The 17,664-nt window shown below is 55.5% G+C and overlaps 1 protein-coding gene and 1 pseudogene across 3 annotated transcripts; one reads left to right on the top strand and one right to left on the bottom strand.

Annotated features, from left to right (window-relative positions):
• Positions 1 to 4,802: 4,802 nt before the first annotated feature.
• LOC308489888 (cytochrome P450 2F1-like) lies at positions 4,803 to 7,898 on the top strand (annotated as a pseudogene). The gene is made up of 8 exons (XR_013995414.1): positions 4,803 to 4,970; positions 5,416 to 5,660; positions 6,030 to 6,429; positions 6,655 to 6,896; positions 6,978 to 7,028; positions 7,114 to 7,363; positions 7,451 to 7,637; positions 7,688 to 7,898. The product of XR_013995414.1 is annotated as a cytochrome P450 2F1-like (transcript).
• EGLN2 (egl-9 family hypoxia inducible factor 2) lies at positions 7,234 to 17,138 on the bottom strand. 2 transcript variants are annotated; one of them, XM_081032205.1, is made up of 6 exons: positions 16,996 to 17,138; positions 14,845 to 15,922; positions 9,734 to 9,853; positions 9,178 to 9,314; positions 8,917 to 8,984; positions 7,234 to 8,653 (listed from the first exon to the last, which is right to left on the bottom strand). In XM_081032205.1, the coding sequence occupies exons 2-6, from the start codon at positions 15,682 to 15,684 to the stop codon at positions 8,598 to 8,600; spliced, it is 1,221 nt and encodes a 406-aa protein (XP_080888331.1). In that variant the 5' UTR covers positions 15,685 to 15,922; positions 16,996 to 17,138; the 3' UTR covers positions 7,234 to 8,597. The 2 variants fall into 2 exon arrangements, with proteins under 2 accessions (XP_080888331.1, XP_080888332.1); XM_081032206.1 differs by lacking the exon at positions 16,996 to 17,138 and adding an exon at positions 16,425 to 16,856.
• Between the last annotated feature and the right edge of the window lie 526 nt (positions 17,139 to 17,664).

Here is a 17,664-nt window from a genome sequence, read left to right as displayed (position 1 = left end):
CGCCGGCTCTCTTCGGCTGTGGGCGATGAGGTCAGCCCCTAGGGGTTGCTCCGTCCCTCTTCTCGGCCCACCGTGCCCCCATCCCATCTCGCTGTCACACTCGCTTCCCCTCTGCTTGTGCCTGCCATATGCCCATCCCTCATCGCTCCTATCTTTACCAGGTCTGCGCCCCAGCGGCAGAGAAGGACATAGGGAATGGGAGGTGCATGCCTTGTTTTACCCAGATCTTGTTCTATTACGCACCCTTTTAGGGACTTTTTGTATCCTGTCCTAGGAAGTTATAAAAGACTCAAACCTGCCTTGGATGAATTAAAGGGAGTCCCCTAGGATGGGGAGTAGGGAGGTCTGGCTGCAGAGAGAGGAGACACCTGTGACTAGTTCTACCCTCACCCTTAGGACGGCTAGAAATTGAGAGAAATTGTTTCTGGAGATAGGCTGGACTACAAGGGCTGTGAGGGCCTGAAGACAGAGAGGCAGAGGAAAGGACAGCAGTCCAGGGAGACACCGAACAGGTCTACAGGAGATGCAGGGCGCTGTACAAAGAGGGAAGTGAAAGTAGGGATACGGTGAGAGATGGGAAGATATAAACAGACAGAGACTGAGAAATAACAATTACTAACATATACTGCTTCCTAGTCACACACTGTTCTAATTCTCTCATTGAAATATCCCTATGAGGCAAAAGCCGTATCATTATACGTTTTTACAGGTGAGCAAACTGAGGCTCAGAGAGGTGATGTGACTTGCCCAAGATCACACAGCCAGAAACGGGCAAAGCATCTGGTTCCAACACTGCTCCTCTCAATCTCACAAAACAGAGACACAGAAGAAAGGAGAGAGCTATGGTGACTGAGAAGTGGAGAGGCAAAAAGGATAGAAGAGAGAGACAAGGAAAGAAACAGAAATGACCCGATAAAGACAGAGAAAAAGGGCAATTATGTAGAATTGTCGCACAACAATTATGTAGAATTGTAGACAGAATGTAGTCGCACAACAGCCTAGCCAACTGTCCCTCCATGTCTTTCCTTAAGGAAAGAAGAGTCTGTGAGGTTGTGCCTTTCTGGGACTCTGTTCGATCCTTGTGTTTACACATTATGTCTCTCTGTTTGGTCCCCAAAAGATGGTTTGCAGCCAAAGACGGGTAAGATATCTCACGAGAGATACAACCTAAGCCAGGCGGAACCGAGTGGGGACCCCTAATGAGCTACCTTAGAAGAATAAGGGAAGGGGACTTGCCTCCCCTTCCCCCTGCCTGGGAAAGTCTGTTGCCGGCCCTGGTTTTTCCCTTGCAGCTGTTTGTGAGAGAAGTCATGAGGACAACAAAGATCAGTCCTCTCTACTTATCTCTACGGAGCTGTTACAATATGGGAGATTTGACCCTGAGAAGGTACAGACCTTAGGTAACACATCATGGGAACTTGTGCTTCGGCTGTTTGAAGGTTAAAATAATTGGCTTGGGATGTTTCTATAACATGATAAGTAAGTCTCACAAACTGTGCCAAAAACACTGCTACTCCCTTGTATACTTATCAATAAAAGCCTCCAGCCGGCTTTATTCGGGGCTCCAGTCCTCTGAGACTGAGAGACCCCTGGCCTTCGGAGAGATTTAACAGCATTAAGTCTCTGTTTGTTTCTTTCTTAAAAACTTAACCCAAACCGCCCCTTCTCGCCTCCTCACTGCCCTTGTTGCGCGGGACGCGACACCAGAAGACTGAAACACCCCTCTCCTTGGACTATTCCTTTGTCTTGAAAATGCCTCCCTTTGCGGTGGGGATAGCAATCCCAGGCCTGAGACTTCCCAATGTGGGGCTGGAATTAACACCTTGACATCCTATTGACAGGTTTTCTTAATGAGCTTCATAGAGCCAGAGTCAAGGAAAGTGGGGCTGACCCCTCCCCCCCAGCCATGGACAGAGGTAGCCTGAGAGGTCCTGCCCTAAACGGGGTCACCCCAATGCCATCCAGCAACTGGGACATCATCTGCTGAACATGAGGCTGGCTGGGGTGAGGTATACAGGCAGTCCCCACATAAAGCACCCTGTCCCTAATCGTCATTCTATTCCCACCACAGGTCAACCATGAATGCAGAGGTGGTGGGAGAGAGGAAGAGACTCAGAGGTCCTGAGAACGATGAAGAGACCAGTGGAAGGAAACACACAGAGATACTGAGAAAGAGACAGATTCATAGAGACAGCAGAGAGAGATCCTGAAAACCAAAGACTGGGAGTGAGACAGACAGAAAGAGAGAGAGAGAAGGAAAAAGAGAGGCACTAAGAGAAAGTGAGAGATGCTCAGAGAGAAAAAAAGACAAAGATCCTAAAACAGGGAGAGAAATTCAGAAGGAACAGAGATGAAGGGAGATAGAAATCTAAGAGAAAAAGGGAGATTGAGTGACAGAAGCCTCAAGAGATGAGACACAGAGCAGAGAATCACAAGGATTCAGCAAACGACAGAGACCGAGAGAAACAGACTCTGAGTCAGAGACAGAGATCGAAATCATGAGGACAAAAGTCATGCATTCATTCAACAAACATTCACAGACTGCCTACTGTGTGCTAAGCACTATTTTAGGTGTTGGAGATACAGAAGTAAACAAGACAAAATGCCTGCTCTGAAGAGACCCTAATATAGAGGATCCATTCGAGAGCGTAACAGAGGGGGATAGGATGGGGTTCAGGGGAGGGCACACTTGTTGCACCCCGCCACACCCCCACAGTCAGTGCCCTGCACCACAACCCTTCCCAGTCACCAGGTTCCTGGACAGAGAAAAGCTGACAGGAAGACCCACAACAGCGACAGGGGCAGGGAGACAGGGACACACAGGGAGATTAAGATAAAGACAAAGTGGGAGAGATGCAGAGAGAAAAAGACATGCTGAAAAGAGAGCAAGAGATGGAAAACACATGAACAGAAGTAGACACAGTAAAACAGAGATGGACGGCGAGAGAGATGAACAGAAATAGAGAAATAGAGATTGAGAGTGAGAGAGAGAGTGAGAGAAGAAACAAGACTCAATAGAGATAAAGACACTGAGAGACACTCCCAGAGACAAGCCCAGTACCAGACTCTGCACAGCCCCCCAGGTCTGGGCCGTGTGCCAGGCACCTAGCGGAAAGCTGGATCTGGCAAGGCAAGGATGAATGGAAGGGTGGGCCGCATTCCTGAAGTGTTCCAAGTACTGACTCAGCCACATCCCCACCGCTGACCCAGCCATGCCTGGGTCTGTTTCTTCCAGCCCATACTGCCAGGGTCGGCCTGAGTGATGCATGTTTGTCTGCCATCATGACCTGGCCTCAGGTGGGGGTGCCCACTGAGAGGCTTGGGGGACTGGATACCAGGGAGTGCAGCAGCATGGGCATAGGACATCCGGGAGCCACTGCATTGGGAATAGAAATGGTGGGAGTTCCGGTCAGGGCATAACAATAGGGATACAAGGGGACCAACGTGTGGGAAGGAACCCAGGAGTCATAAGGATAGCACAGATATGCTGGGCTAATAGGCACCAGGAGGCTAGGGGACTCTTAAGTGTCTAGGAGACAGGTACAGTATACAGGGCTCCAACAGCAGTGGGCATGGAATTGACAAGGGCTCAGGTGAGTCCCTAGGAATCAGTCATGGCACAGGAGTGCCAGGCTAATGGCATCAGGTGTGTTTTTATAAGCATATTTAGTAGTCAGGAGTGTATTTAGGAATCAGAAGTATAATTATGGACTACTTGACAATGGGATACATTCTGAGAAATGTATCATTAGACGATTTTGTCATTGTGCAAATATCACAGACCTACATGGTCTAGCCTACCACACCCCTAGGCTGTACGGTGCAGCCTACCGGTATTTGTCCTAGGCTAGAAGCCTGTACAGCACGTTAGTGTACAAAACAACACGAGATTAAATCAAGCGTAAGAGAAATGATACAAATCAGATGTGATAAACACGAGATGTACGACGCTGCTGCCGGCATCATAGGGCAGACTGTTTCACAGCACACTTTTTTTTTCAGTACAAAGTGCACTCTAAAACGATAAAAGTACGGTAAATACATAAACCAGTAACGGTTGTTTATCATCATCAAGTATGTACTGCATATAATTGTATTGCTACACTTTCCTAGGACTGGCAGCGCAGGTGTTTACACCAGCATCCCCACAAACACGTGAGCAATGCTTGTGAAATGACTTAACCACCACGTGTCACCAGGCGATAGGAATTTTCCAGCTCCATTATCGTCTTACAGGACCATATATGCCCTCCATTGTTGACCTAAACATCGTTCTACGGCCCATCACTGTACAGGGTGTAGTTTTCAGGGGGTACAGGCCCAGAGAGATTCGGGAATGCACACCTACAGGCTAAGACAGACAGACCCAAAGGTGCTAGGGACTGAGGAGGGTGCACCCGTTGGCCAAGTGCAACGACACGGAAATGCTGGTGCATGCAAGTTGCCAAAAAAAGCAGGCTGAGGATGGTACAAAAAGAGGCCAGGCTCACCGGGCACACAGTGCTAGGGCTAAGGGGCGGGGTGACCTTGAGTTGGGGAATCTGGAGAATGAGCAGTTACAGACGCCCACCCCTCCCACTCCGGTCACCGCTTGTTCCAAGACCCCAAGGGGATCCAACAGAGGCGAATGGGCGCAAGAATCCAGGATTGAGGGCATGATGACCACAGGAATTGTAGCGAGGCTGTTGCTGTTTTCTGCTGCTGGCACTAGGCAGGCGAGGCGGGTTGGGGTGCGCGGCGCACGCAGGCGCAGGGGGCCCTACCCCCAGGCCCACGCCTCTCCTGTTGCCCGGGAACGTGCTGCGGCTGAAGCTCAGACTCCTGGACCATGCACTCAAAGAGGCAGTCCCGAGAGTGGGTGAGGGTGCAGAATTCTGAATTCATGGACGTGGGGCTGGGGCTGGAACTCCTGGTTCTCTGAATGAAGACAGCTGAGGGTTCCACCAGTTCCCGAGGAAGGTTGAGGGGCCGTAAGTCCTATGTTCGGGCAAAGAAAACTGGGTGGGTCGGAAAGCTGGGGACCTGGAGATCTGGTTGTGAGGAAAGAGGAGACGGGGGTGGGGAGTCAGATATCAAGGGAAGAGGGGCAGTGGGCTTGAGCTCCTGGTTCAAGGTGGAGTCGTGCTACTCCGTCCCCAACCTCCATTCCTGGGTCCTGAGGGAAGAGCCGGGGGTGAGGAGTCCGATGCAGGGGGAGGGGGGCAGAGGGGCCTGTTCTCCTGCCTCAAGGCTAGAAGGGGGAGTACTGAGGGCCCAGAAGCCTAGTTCTGAAGGTGCAGGGGGCTGGAGACCTGGCTTTCTGGATCCTGAGCGAAGAAGGAGCCTGGACTCCTGGGTCTGAGGGAGGAAGAGGCTGGGGATCAGAACTCCTGGGCCTGGAATGAGGGGCAGAAACGGAAACTCCTGGGTCTGAAGGGAGCTGGAGGCGGAGCTCCGGAGTCTTGGAGGAAAAGGGGGTCGGGAGCCCGACCCAGGATCTGCTGAGCACCGGCTCCACGTAGCTCTGGCCGCTGAGACCCGCGCTCTACAGTGACGTTGTGCGGCTTCGCAACACTGCGAGACATGTTAGTGCTGCAGGGGGATACCTTCTCCGGCGGCGAGGTCACGGCAGTCTTTGAACACTTCACCCGCGGAAACCGTGAGGCCCAGGAGGCGGAAAGGTGGGCCTGGACATCCTGTTTGGGCAGCAAAGGGCGGGACCGGGAAAATGGGGCGGGGCTCAATAGAGAGTCAAAGCTAATGAGCGGGAACCGGGAGGAGGGCGGGGTGGAGCTAAAGTGTAAGGTCCAGTCGGGGGCGGGAGGGCTGGTTCCTCGTGCAGCCCATAGAAGAGCCTAAGAGTCAAAGCCAAAGAGAGCAAGCGCTGGTCAGAGATGGAGACCAACAGAGGTGGGGCAAATATGTGAAGAGGTGGCAACCAAGAGGTCTAAGCAAAGCAAAGGGCTGCGAGGGAGTTGGCCTGGCGCCTGGACGCTTCCCGGGGGCGTGGCTAACTCCTGGCCCCGCCCCCTTCTCCGCCTCATCCCTAGGTATCGCGTTGGGGTTGGGTACGCGGACCATCCAGGAGCGCCTCCTGGAGGCGGCGGCTTGTTGGCTTGGTGAATTTCAAGCCACCATTGGTGCGGCCTGTTCGGGGAAAGCAGAGGGAGCTGGTGTGGCTAACAGACCAGAAGGGGCCGCCGGAAGGCCCCTTACGAAGCCAGTAAGCCCAAGAGCTAGCCGGGAGCCGACCCACAGCGTTATGACCTCGCCCTGTTCCCTCTGCCAGGGGCCCCGCTCAACTCCCCGGCGGCTACTAGATAATGCTATGCATCTGTTATCTGTTTCGTGGTCTTTGAGAACCGCTATGGCTACAAGGACCAGGAGTTCCTGAGGCTCCTGGACCTCTTCAGTGACAACTTCCGCATCATGAGTTCCAGGCGGCGAGAGGTGAGAGGGCCGGCACCAATCCCTCCCTAGTGAGCCCAACCTATGCCAAATCCTGAGTCCGTCCGTATACCTACGTAGAGTGGATCAGTCTTAAAATGGAACAGTCTTAGAATTTTAGAATGGAAGAGATCTAGAACTTATAACATCAAAGTCCTGGTCCAGTCTCCTCTCTGTAGGGAAACTAGGGGTCTTATTCAAAGTCCCATTGAGAATCTCTGCCCCCAGAAGTACATTTTCCCCTCCCTCCTGGACTGGCTCCCAGGCCCGCAACACCAAATCTCAAAACTTCACAGAACTTTAGGTCTTCATCTCTGATCAAATGCAGCGGCACCAGCAGACGCGACAGCCTGGGGAAGCCGCGATTTAATGGACTGCTCCCTCCATCAGATGGATAATGTGCAGACCCCTGCTGCCCTAAACTCTCTCCATGCCGCCTATAAGGAGGCGCCTGGCATGCTGCAGCACCTGTTTCCTCTGTCCACAAGAACAGAACAACCCTGAGTCACTTCCTGTAAGAGACTTTGATAACATAACCCTTTTTTCGGCAGCACCAAGACCAGGAGCACCACCCTGTACTGCTGGCTCCTCATTCTACTCAGGTACCCACAGGTGACAGGTTTTCCAGCAGGAGAGCCCCGGATGAGGGGCCTAGGGATTGGGGATGGCTCGGGGCTGGGGCACGAGTGGCTCACGTGCTCTGCCTGCCTCAGCCAAGGTGCAGGCTGAGCTGGACACTGTCGTAGGTCAGGCACGTACCCCAAGCCTGGAGGACCCGGAGCGCCTGCCCTACACCAATGCCATGCTGCACAAGATTCAGCACTTTATTAGCATGCTGCCCCATGCCCTCACCCACGACACCCACCTGCGCAGTCAATTCCTACCCATGGTGCCCACCGGGCCTAGGGATTCTGCGCAGGGGCTGGGGAGCACCTCTAACCAAGATCAACAGAAATAAGACCCTGGGAACAAGAAATAAGGTCCACTTTCCCCCTGGCTTCTAAATGGGGTCTTGGATTGATAGATGGAAGGCAGTCTTGCCAAGTTTGTAGATAACCTCTGCATGTCCTCCCATGGCACCTTCCTGATTCCTCTGCTTGTATCTGTGCACCGGGACCCCACCCAATTCAAGGACCCAGACTGCTTCAACCCCAATTTCCTGGATAAGTTCCAGAGCAACACCTTCATGCCTTTTGCCCCAGGTCTGGGCTAGGCAGGAAGGGGGCCCGCCAGGGCAGGCCCTGGGGTACATGGGGGTTCTCATCCTGCATCTCTGTGTCCCCGGGAAAGCGGATGTGCCTGAATGCAGACCTGCCCCATCGGAGATCTTCCTCTTCTTCACCATCACCCTGCAGCAGTTCTGCCTCCTCACTGTGGGGATCCCCACCAATATACTCATAGACCTCACCCCGCAGTGCACTGGCCTGGGCAATGTCCCCCCAGCCTTCCAGCTCTGCATGGTGGCCCGCTAAAGTCAGGCTCAGCCATCCTCTGCTCACTGACTCAGACCTTCTTATCCTCTTTGGTCAATAAAGACCCTGAATTGCAGATAGAGGCAAGAAGAGGGAGAGAATCAGATGTGTGCAGCTCTGAGGTAAACTTTTATTTATTTCTTGGCTGACAGGACTTTCACACCCATGCTCCTCCCAGCACCTTTCATCCTGCCCAAGCAGTGGCAGCCTAGTCCAAAAGGTGCCATGGCCAAAGGGGTTGGGAGTCACTTCACATTCCAGGCTGGAGGAGTGGGGGGCTTGGGGGTTCTCCCCCCCCCACAAACCTTTGCCAGCAAGAGGCCATGACTCACCTCAACCCCAAATCCTGCATCCTGGTGGGAAGTGGCAATGCCTCCTTCCAGCTCTCCACACCTGAGAGGGGCACAACCAGACCGGACAGGACACAGGCTCCCAGCTCCAATAATGGTAGCCCCCAACACCGGCCCTTGCCCAGGTCACAACCCCAGCCCCATCACAGGTCTTTCCTCTTCCTTGGTTGGTCCTCAATAACTGAGGGAGCCCTCCACACCAGGCAGGACAGAGGCAAAGTTGGAAGCAGCAGCTGTGGCGGGGAAGGAATAGGCACCGAGACTGGTGGGCTGCTGGCGAGGCAGCGCAGGCTGGGGCTCTCCAGAAGTCAGGGCAAACTGTCTGTCCGTGCAGCTCTGGGGATGGCCACTAGGTGGGCGTACTCGGCTGAGATACAGGTACTTGGACACCTTTCTGTCCCGATGCTGGGTGAGGGGGAGACAGGAGATAGTGAGTCATCAGGGAAGGGACAAAGAGATCAAGAAAAAGCTGGGAAGGTGGGGAAAGAAGACCAGACGAGATGGGGCTCATGCTGGGGGCTCCAGGAGAGTAGGTGTCTAGGGAAGGTGGACAGAGGTGGCAGGATTTAGTAAAAGGCTGACGAGGTGGATAAGGTAGCTTGATGCCTGGTGAGATACATGGAATAGGAACAATTTGAGGGAGGGGATGCCAAATGGGAAGCAGGTACCTAGCTGATACTTGTCTTTGGCTGCTGCTCGCTCCTTGGCATCAAAATACCAGACAGTGATGGCGTACCTGGTGACCAGAGCAGCCCCAGAGGGCGATTAGAGATCGCTTTTCTAAAATTCCAACCACTGTATCTATAATGACACTAGAGCCCACCCTCTGAGCCTGGTTATGTTCCCACTTATGTTCCCTCTCAGCACTTCCCAGAAGTATGGGCCATCCCAGGGAGCACCTGGGCACATCCCAGAAGTATGGGTCATACCTGGTGGCATAGGCTGGTTTCACTTCATGAGGGTTCCGCCGGTCAGACCAGAAAATGAGCAGCCGGTCAAAGAGTGGCTCGATGTTGGCTACCACAGGCCGGCCCTCAGGGAAGATCTGCAGCAGGCCGCCATGCACCTGAGGGCAAGCCAGAGGATGAGGCAGGAGGTTGGCACTGCCCACCCCCAGGTGCCCACCAGGGGGCGTAGCAGCTGCACCATCACTCTCTCCCACTACTCAGCCCCTTAAAATGAATGACAACCCAGAGTCTGCATCACCATGGAGATGGGCAGGAAGCTACTAAAGACAGGAAATGGAAGGGTTCATTAGGCCAGCGGCTGGGCAGACAGCACTTCCCCAAAGGAGGAGGCTCTGCTCTGCCACTGTAGTCAGCCAGAGAGAAGGAGGGGCCATTCCCCAAGGAAGAGCCATGCCATGCGACAAATTGCCCCACCCCTCTGTGGACTGAAAAAGGGAACAGGAGAATATTAGAAGCTGAACTGGAAGTGGAAAATGGAGTAGATGCATGCCACCCCATCCCCACCCCAACACCCTACCTTGACGTCCCAGTTCTGATTCAGGTAATAGATACAGGTGATGCAGCGCCCATCTCCGTGGGGATTGTCAACATGCCTCACATACCCCAGTCCGTTGCCTGGGTAACATGCCACCATGGCCTGTCAGAGACAGATGAGGGTGGTTTACTGGGGCTAGGCAGGGACATTTGAGGAAGCAGCCATTACCTCCTTTCTCACCCCTCCCTGCCCCTGGTCTCTCCCTTGACTTAAGTGTCCTGGGTCCTAAGGGCTTCAGTCCCAACTTTCTCCTTTTTCAGCCAAGCCCCTATCCACCAGAAACCTCAGTTCCAGGGCCTCAACAGCACACACACACACACACACACACACACACACACACACACCGCCACCCCAAAGCAGGGGCTCAGTGAGGAACTGAGTTTCATTTCTTAAAGATAACCCGACCCCACCTCAGACATTTCCGCAGAATAAAAGCAGTGTAAACGTTTTCTGATGTGCAGCGATGTGGCCTCACAGCCCTACACCAGGGGTTATCGCTATCGGCTGCGGAATGGAACCACCTGGGACACTGAACCCAGGCCGTCCTCAGAGGTTCTCAAGTACTTGGTCTAAGGTGGAGCCTAGAATTTTCAAAGGTTCCCCAGGTAGTTCTAATGTGCAGCAATGTTAAGAACTGCTGCCCCTGACCACAATTATTTCTCCTACACATACCCGAACCTAGAGTGTGACTAGAACCTGAGATCTAATCCCAACTCCAAGGATAACTGGGTAGCCTTCGACAGTCCCATCGCCTGAATGGGATTCAACTGCCTCATCTGTAAAATGGAGCTAATAAACAACTGTTTACAGCAGTGGCGTTAACCCCTCAGTGAACCTAACTTGGGAAGTTCCTGACGCCGCACAGATCTAACAGGACTCATTCCAGGTCTTGGCTTCTCTGTGTAGAGATCTAGCCACAGGTTCCCTGCTCCTCTCCCTGCCCATGCTGAGGCCTGGGCCTAGCTACTCAGGGCCTGTTTCTCATCAGGGAGCTCACACAAAGGTGGATGTGGTATGAGGAAAGGCCTCAGGTGTTCCTACAGCCCTAACTCCCAGGTTCTAGTTTCAGAGCTGCCATACTAGCTTTGATGTCAGAAAGTGACTTTAACTTCCTGTCTCAGTTTCCTCCCTCCATGAAATGGAGCTGAAAGATACTTCACAGGTTGTTGTGGGAACTGAACAAGATACAAATTATCTGGGAAGATACCCAGTATGGTGCCTTCCACATGATGGAAAGCCAAAAAGCACAGGCTGAAATGGCATTTTAAAAAGTCCCAGTCCTACCCTCTGGCCAAAGCCACTGGGAGGGCTGGATGGGGCACACGGGGGCACTGGCATGAAGACCCTAGCATGATGACTCCCACTGCCCTGGCCAGCCTGCCCATGCTGAGGCCTGGGCCTCGCCACTCGGGGCCTGTTTCTCATCAGGGAGCTGACACAAAGGTGGAGGTGGTACTATGAAGTACTATGAGGTCCAAGTGTTCCTACAGCCCTAACTCCCAGGTTTAAGTTTTAGGCCCTCCTCCGCTGGAGACCATCTGTCTTGACTCCTCGATCCAGGCCAGCTGCTGCTCCCTATTAACCCTCACTAAACCTGTGAGGCCACAGCCCTGCAAGACAGCCTGAGGGAAACATTCCTGATCAAAAAGGTCAGCGTATGAGGCCAAAACAGGCTTGCCGAGCACCCCATGTTAAGCCAGATTGACTCAATCCCTCGGCCTCCTCCCAACACATCATTCCCAGGGCTCCCCCCCAGCGTGAGTGTAAATCGCTCTGCATTCCACATGTGCGCCTGCACACCAGAGCACCTGCCCACCAGCCAGCAGTGCAAAGCACACTTCTCTCTGCAGCACCAGGGCACAGGCAGTGAGCAGGCCCCTACACCCCCAGGCTCAGGAGCAGCCTCTGCACTGCTCCCTGCAGGTGGGTCAGCGCTCTGAATAAGCACCTCACTGGCAAGAACACACAGCTGTGGCACAGGAGACCTGGAATTTGTGAGTCACTGATTAGGGACAGGCAAGGACTCCCCAGTTAGGATAGAAGCAGAGATTTTGCTGGTTGTGCACAAGGAGGGGGTGGGGAAAGGGTTCCAGCGCTGCAACCTCTTCCCCCACAATCCATCCCAACACAGCAGCCAGAGACCTTTTTCTCCAGCGCTTCATTATTCAAATCCCTTCAAGTTCCCACTGCATCCCCCCAAAACACAAAATATAAACTGCCCATCACAACCTCACCTCTATCCCTATCACTGTGCTCCAGCCTCTCAGGCCTCCTGACTGTTCTCAGAACTGACTGTGCTCGTCCCCAAGGCCTTTGCACCTGCCTGGAACACTCTTCCCCACCCCCCCTCCCTGTCCTCTTGTTATTCAGGTCTCCAGTGAAGGGGCACCTTGAGTCCTCTAGCTGGAGGCACCTGGGCTGATTTTCCACTCAGTGTGAAATCAGCACGGGGAATTGTTTATCCAGTACTGGGCCCAGGCCTGGCTCCCTGGGGGGTACCTGCTGACTGAAAACACTCCTCCGGGCCTCAGCCTCTGTTCCATCCTGCCTGTGCGCTCTCACAGGCTCTCCCACCATGCAAGGAGGACACCCTCAGTGGTCTGGCGTGAAATGGTACTTGTGCATGAAGGCTGGGCACAGACACAGGCCCTTTAAGGCCCCCCTCCCCCACGCACACATACCGTGGGGAATGGAGGGTGGAGGCGTACTCTGGCCCCAGCGGAACATCTACTTCCTCCCCCACAAGAGAAAGGGACAACAAGCAGAGTGACATGGACACACGGAAACTTGTTCCTCACCCTTCCCCCTCAGAGAAGGGGCAGCTGGGTTCAGAGCTAGGAAATTAGAGTTAAATTCTATTGGTGACACTGTGACAAGAGCCCCAACACACACACACACACACACACACACACACACACCCCATCAGAAGCTGGGGACTGAGCCAAGGACAGCAGGCCCCACCTCCAAGCTGCTCTTAAAGGGGCAAGCCCAGCCCAGCAGCCCTCCCTGGAGTCCCCTGTAGCAGTACTAGTAGGGGTCAGCTCTGTCCTCCCCGCAGGCTAACTAAGCAGAGAGCAGGAAGACAGAACACAGGAGCTCCACTCCAAACGACAGAGCAGGCTGTTACCGGACCTAGTCGTTCTGGTGATCCGTGCCCCACTATCACTGTGGCCACCCACCCCAGCACCCCACACTATCTTACTGCAGAGCCTGGGGAGGGAGCCCAGATGTTGCCCTTTGAAGGCAGGGAAGCCTGGAGTTGCTGTCTCATTGGGGCAGGGGAGGGTCTGAGAGGAACTCCAGTGATTGGGTTGGCTCCTCCCCTCCCTTCTTAGTCGACCCTGGCTTACCTCCCAGGGCAACAGGGGTCACCCAGGGCTAAAAGTCACACACACCCCCAAATCCTAGCAAGGGCCCTGTCCCCAACCACATCCAAGGCATCAAAGGGGAAGAGATCTGCTCCCTCTACCCTCCCCTCCTGAAACAGGCACAGACTAGCTGGGGACTTAACCTGGTTTTCCTATCCTGTGGATGAGCAAACTGAGGCTCAGGGAAGTGTCCTGCCCTGGGCCATTCAGCTCTTGTGGTCTACCCCCAACTTCTGAGACCCTGGGGTGAAGGTGCTCAGCACCCCGTGGCCAGGGAGACTCCCACTAATCTCTCCTGCCTGCGTAGGAGTGGAGCCTAGGGAGGGGCCACCTCTGGCCCTCCAGCTATCAAGTAACAGGAGGGAGAGGGAAGTAGGACAAGTTCCAGCTGGGGTGGGGAGGATACTGGCCTCAGCCCCAGGGGAGCCCTGGTCCCCAAGCCAGCTCCAGCCTGAGAGGGAAGCTGCGCAGAGGCAGAACCCAAGATGGGATCTGAGAAAGGAGGAAGGGGACATCAGGAGCACAAGCCCTTGCCTAAAGGACAGAACACAGGCAGTGCCATCAGCCAGGTACACTGGTGGTGTACAGTGGGCATCCCCTACAAGGCCTTGTCCAAACGACACCAAGCCTTGGACTCAAGGTCAAGGCCCTCAATCCCCTTCAAGAAGAGACCTATCTTGTCAGCAGGCTGGAAAAGCTCTATGGACCACTGTCCTATGCAGGGCTCCTGACCCAGGTTCTTGAATGGGGAGCTGGAGGCCCAGGAGGCCCTGACAGCTGCCCATAAACTCCAATCAAATCAGTACTTTTCTTGAGAGTATCGCAAAATGGAAGATTCTCAAAAAGGCCCAAGTTCCAAAAAAAGATTAGTAACTAATATTCTAAAGAAAAAGGGACCAAGAAGAGACACACAGGCAGAGCGTCAAGGGAACAGACCAGAGCTGGACAGGAATGAAGTGATGGGCAGACAGGATAGAAAGGATGGAGGACCGGCACTAGGATGGGGAGGACCAGGAAAGATGGGGGCAGGACTTCCACCCTGGCCAGCACACAGGCGCCCAGTGCCACCCCCATGAAGCTGTCCTTAATACAGACACCACAGTATGGCACACAGAGCACCACGTGTCCCAGCGCCAGGCACAGCAGGCAGCACCTCCTCCCTCAGCCTGGCACTGGCCTCAAAACTGCCACCCTCCCGCCTCCACCTCCTGGTTCTCCTGCCTAGGAGAAAGAATGGACCAGAGGCAGATGGGGGACAGGACAGACTAGACACATAAACCAGCAGAAAGGGATGGATGAAAAGATGGGGAAACGCGGAAGGATGAAGGAAGACAGGGACAACCCGTTCCAGATGGACAGACAGACAGAAACATGTGCCCGTCTACATGGACCGTTCTTGGGCTGGGACCCATGCACAGGTGTTGGGCTATGCATGGCAGCACCTGTCCTCAGGTTCTTCAAGAGGATTCCTGGCAAGGTCAAGGAGCACTGTGACTACAGGACAAACCCTTGGTTTACAGGTACACAAACTAAGGCCCACAGGAAACAAGTACACAGACCCCCCGCCACCCCTGCGTTCCCTCAGGGAGTAAGAGCCCAAAGTAAACTCCAACACTCCCTCCAATGAAACTGCCTCTAACCTTCTGTGACCCGAGAGGCCTGTCTCCAAACCCACTGGTGCTGAGAGCACAGAGCAGCCCACAAATGCGAGCCGGGCAGCCTTACCTTGGTGCGCCCGTTGATGACGTAGCCGCCCAGCCTCCCAGCGCAGTGCCGGATCACAGCGTCCACATGGGCCATGAGGGCCCCGATGCTTCTGCAGCCCGGCTCGTGGCCTTCCACCCAGGCAATCTGGTCCCCACGGATGCTGCGTGGCGGGATCGCCCGCTGGCTCACTAGCTGCCCATCACGCAGGCGCCCACCACGTTTCAGGACCTCCACCTCGGCCAGCACACGGCTACCCAGTGCCGCCCCCAGAAAGCTGTCCTTGACACAGATGCCGTAGTACCGCATGCAGGGCACGATATAGTCCAGGGCCAAGCGCTCAGGGGCAACAGGCAGTTCCTCCTCCCTCAGCCCAGCGCTGGCCTCACCACGGCCACTGCTGCAGCCCATGCCGCCCTCCCCCTCCACCTCCTGGTTCTCCTGCCTGGCCCAGGGCCGCTTGCTGGGTGCAGGGGCATCCCCACCATCCTCTGCCCATTTCCGTTTAGGGGCTTCAGGCCGGGCGCCCTGGGCTGCCAGGCGCTGGCACCCCTTGGTGACCAGTGCAGCAGCACCCTCACTCTGCAGTGGCCGCAGCTCGCCACCATCCTGCCCACCAAAGCCCTCTGGCAGGGGGCTGGCTGTGGTGGAAGTGGCTGTAGCTCTGGGGGTCCCACTCCCCGCTGAGGCTTCAGCAGGCACTCCTGGACATCCTGGACGGTGGTAGGAGGGTAGCAGGGGACACGGCAGGTACCTCTCTACCCCCATCCTGGACCGGCCAGGTTCCAAAGGCTCTGACACAGAACCCGGCAACAGAGAGAGAGCCTGACTCAGGGGCTGCGGCTGGCACGGGCTGTCCATGGCAGCACTGTCTTCATCCCCCGGGCATGGAGGGCACGGCCCGGGCCCATGGTGCCACCCTCCTCCGCTGCCGCCTCCTCCACTTGATGCAGCTGGGGGCCGGGGTGGCCGGGCCTGGCGTGGGGCTGGGTGAGGCAGGGCAGGGTGGCAGAGGCTCTTCTAGTGCCCTGGGGGGTGCTCGCTGGTCCCCAAATCCTCTGCTGTCCCTAGGGGCTTGGAAAAGGACCTGTCAGGGTGGCTGGAGGGAGAGAGGGGAAAAAAAGGCATGTGAGAGGAGCTAGAGGCAGGTAGGATGGCTGGGGGACAGGGTGAGGGGTGGAAGGGCAGTAGAAAGGCGGACAGATTTGGCTACAGAGACCCCAAAGTCTGAGCCAAGTGAGGGAGAAGACTCTGGGAATTTTGGAGGGAAATCACTGACAGACAAGCGTCATTGAGGGAGGCAGCGAAGGAGTTAGGCTGGATAGATGACCCAAAACAGAAGACTGAGGTGGAGGCTGGGGGAGACAGCATCCTCAGGAGACAAGCAGCAAAGAGGGAGGGGCCTGAAGTAGAAAAGGAAAGGTGGAGGAATGGGGAATAGGAGAGTTAGAGACAAATAGAGGTGATCTGCCTGGGGGTTCAGAGAGACACAAAGAAAATGTGTGTGGGGGGGGGTCTACACAGCAAAATGGGGAGTCCAAAGACAAAGAAAACAGGAGGGTTGGTGGGGGGCGGGGGGAGACAGAGACAGAAAAACAAACCGAAGAAAAGCTGGGAGGGCCTGAAACAACCGGACAGACCAAGGTGGAAGGGTCGACCTGAGCCCAGCGGGAGGAAGCCTGCTGGGGGCTGACACACCCAGACGGAAGGGAGGTCCTGAGACAGACAGACGGACGGAAGGGAGCCGCCGGAGGAGGGTCCGCAGCGACAGAGGAAAGGGCGGAGGAAGGACCACGCACTCGCGTACAAGACTCGGGAAAACAGCGACCACCCCTCCCCGCCAACTCCCTTTCGTGCAGGCCCCGAGGCTTCGTCGGGGCGCAGCAGGCGACGGAAGCAGGGCCTAGGGACCGCTAGGGTCCCCGTGCCCTCTCCCCTACCCCTCTGCCGGGCGCGCACGCCTCACAGCCACCCCAACCCCCGCAACGGCCGGCATTCAGCGTGCCCGTCGCGCAATCTCTCCCCCATGCCCCACCCTCCCCCTCCCCGGGGTCGCCACGCTCCGCCACCGCGGGCCCGGCGCGCGTCCCCACGCCCCGCCCGGCTCCCGCCGGCGACCCGACTCGAGCGCCCTTTCTGCGCTGCGCCTTTCCCTCCCCGCTCTCTCCTCACCGAGGTTTTTCCTCCGGCCCCGGCGCCGCCGTTTGTGCCAGCCGTCCTGCGCCGCACAGCGCGCCATACCCCGCCCCCACCACCCGCGGCGCTCCGCCCCCCGCCTCGCCCGGTGGATACGTGACAGTGCCCGGGCAGAGGAGAGAGTGCGCAGGCGCGAGCCGCGCGGGGCGGAGCGCGGACTGTCAGAGCACCACCCTCGAGAAAGGGGAGGTGGGCCGAGCGACGAGGCTCATTTGCATTTTACGTCGCGCCCCTTTGCGCGAAAGGAGGACAGGCCGTTAGAAAAGGCTGAATTAGGGAGGGGCAGTTTATGCGCACCTTACGCCAAGCGACGTGGGAGGGTTATGAAAATAAAAATGCTATTTGGACAGACCCACTCCCTCAGAGCCTAGAGCTCCGCAATGAGTAGCAGGGTCGGAGAGTGGCATGCAAATCACCGATGTTATTTACATGAACAGCTCCGCCTTTTCACGGCCCAAGAATAAGGATATTGAGAAATATCGGGGGAGTTAGTTGGCAATTGTATCTAAATTAACACGTCAGTGACAATTTACATAAGGCCTTTTTATAACGGAGGGGAAAAATGCGGAACGTCCTTGAGAAACTAGAAGGGATGTGCAGACGTATCCTAATCTCTGTCCTGTCGCAAGACAATTGCAGGAGTCG

This window comes from Rhinolophus hipposideros (genome assembly GCF_964194185.1).
Source record: "Rhinolophus hipposideros genome assembly, chromosome: 21".
NCBI classification, from domain to species: Eukaryota; Metazoa; Chordata; class Mammalia; order Chiroptera; family Rhinolophidae; genus Rhinolophus; species Rhinolophus hipposideros.
Note: the sequence above shows the minus strand (reverse complement) of the source record. Positions and strands in the feature narration are given on the sequence as shown.

Bases quoted from the DNA above. Each gene is read 5' to 3' on its own strand.
- EGLN2 (XM_081032205.1), bottom strand. From the start codon at position 15,684: ATGGACAGCCCGTGCCAGCCGCAGCCCCTGAGTCAGGCTCTCTCTCTG. The intron at 9,854-14,844 runs GTAAGGCTGCCC...TGTCTCTGACAG, and splicing joins TCATCAACGGGCGCACCAAG to GCCATGGTGGCATGTTACCC. The intron at 9,315-9,733 runs GTAGGGTGTTGG...GCTTGCCCTCAG, and splicing joins ATCAGAACTGGGACGTCAAG to GTGCATGGCGGCCTGCTGCA.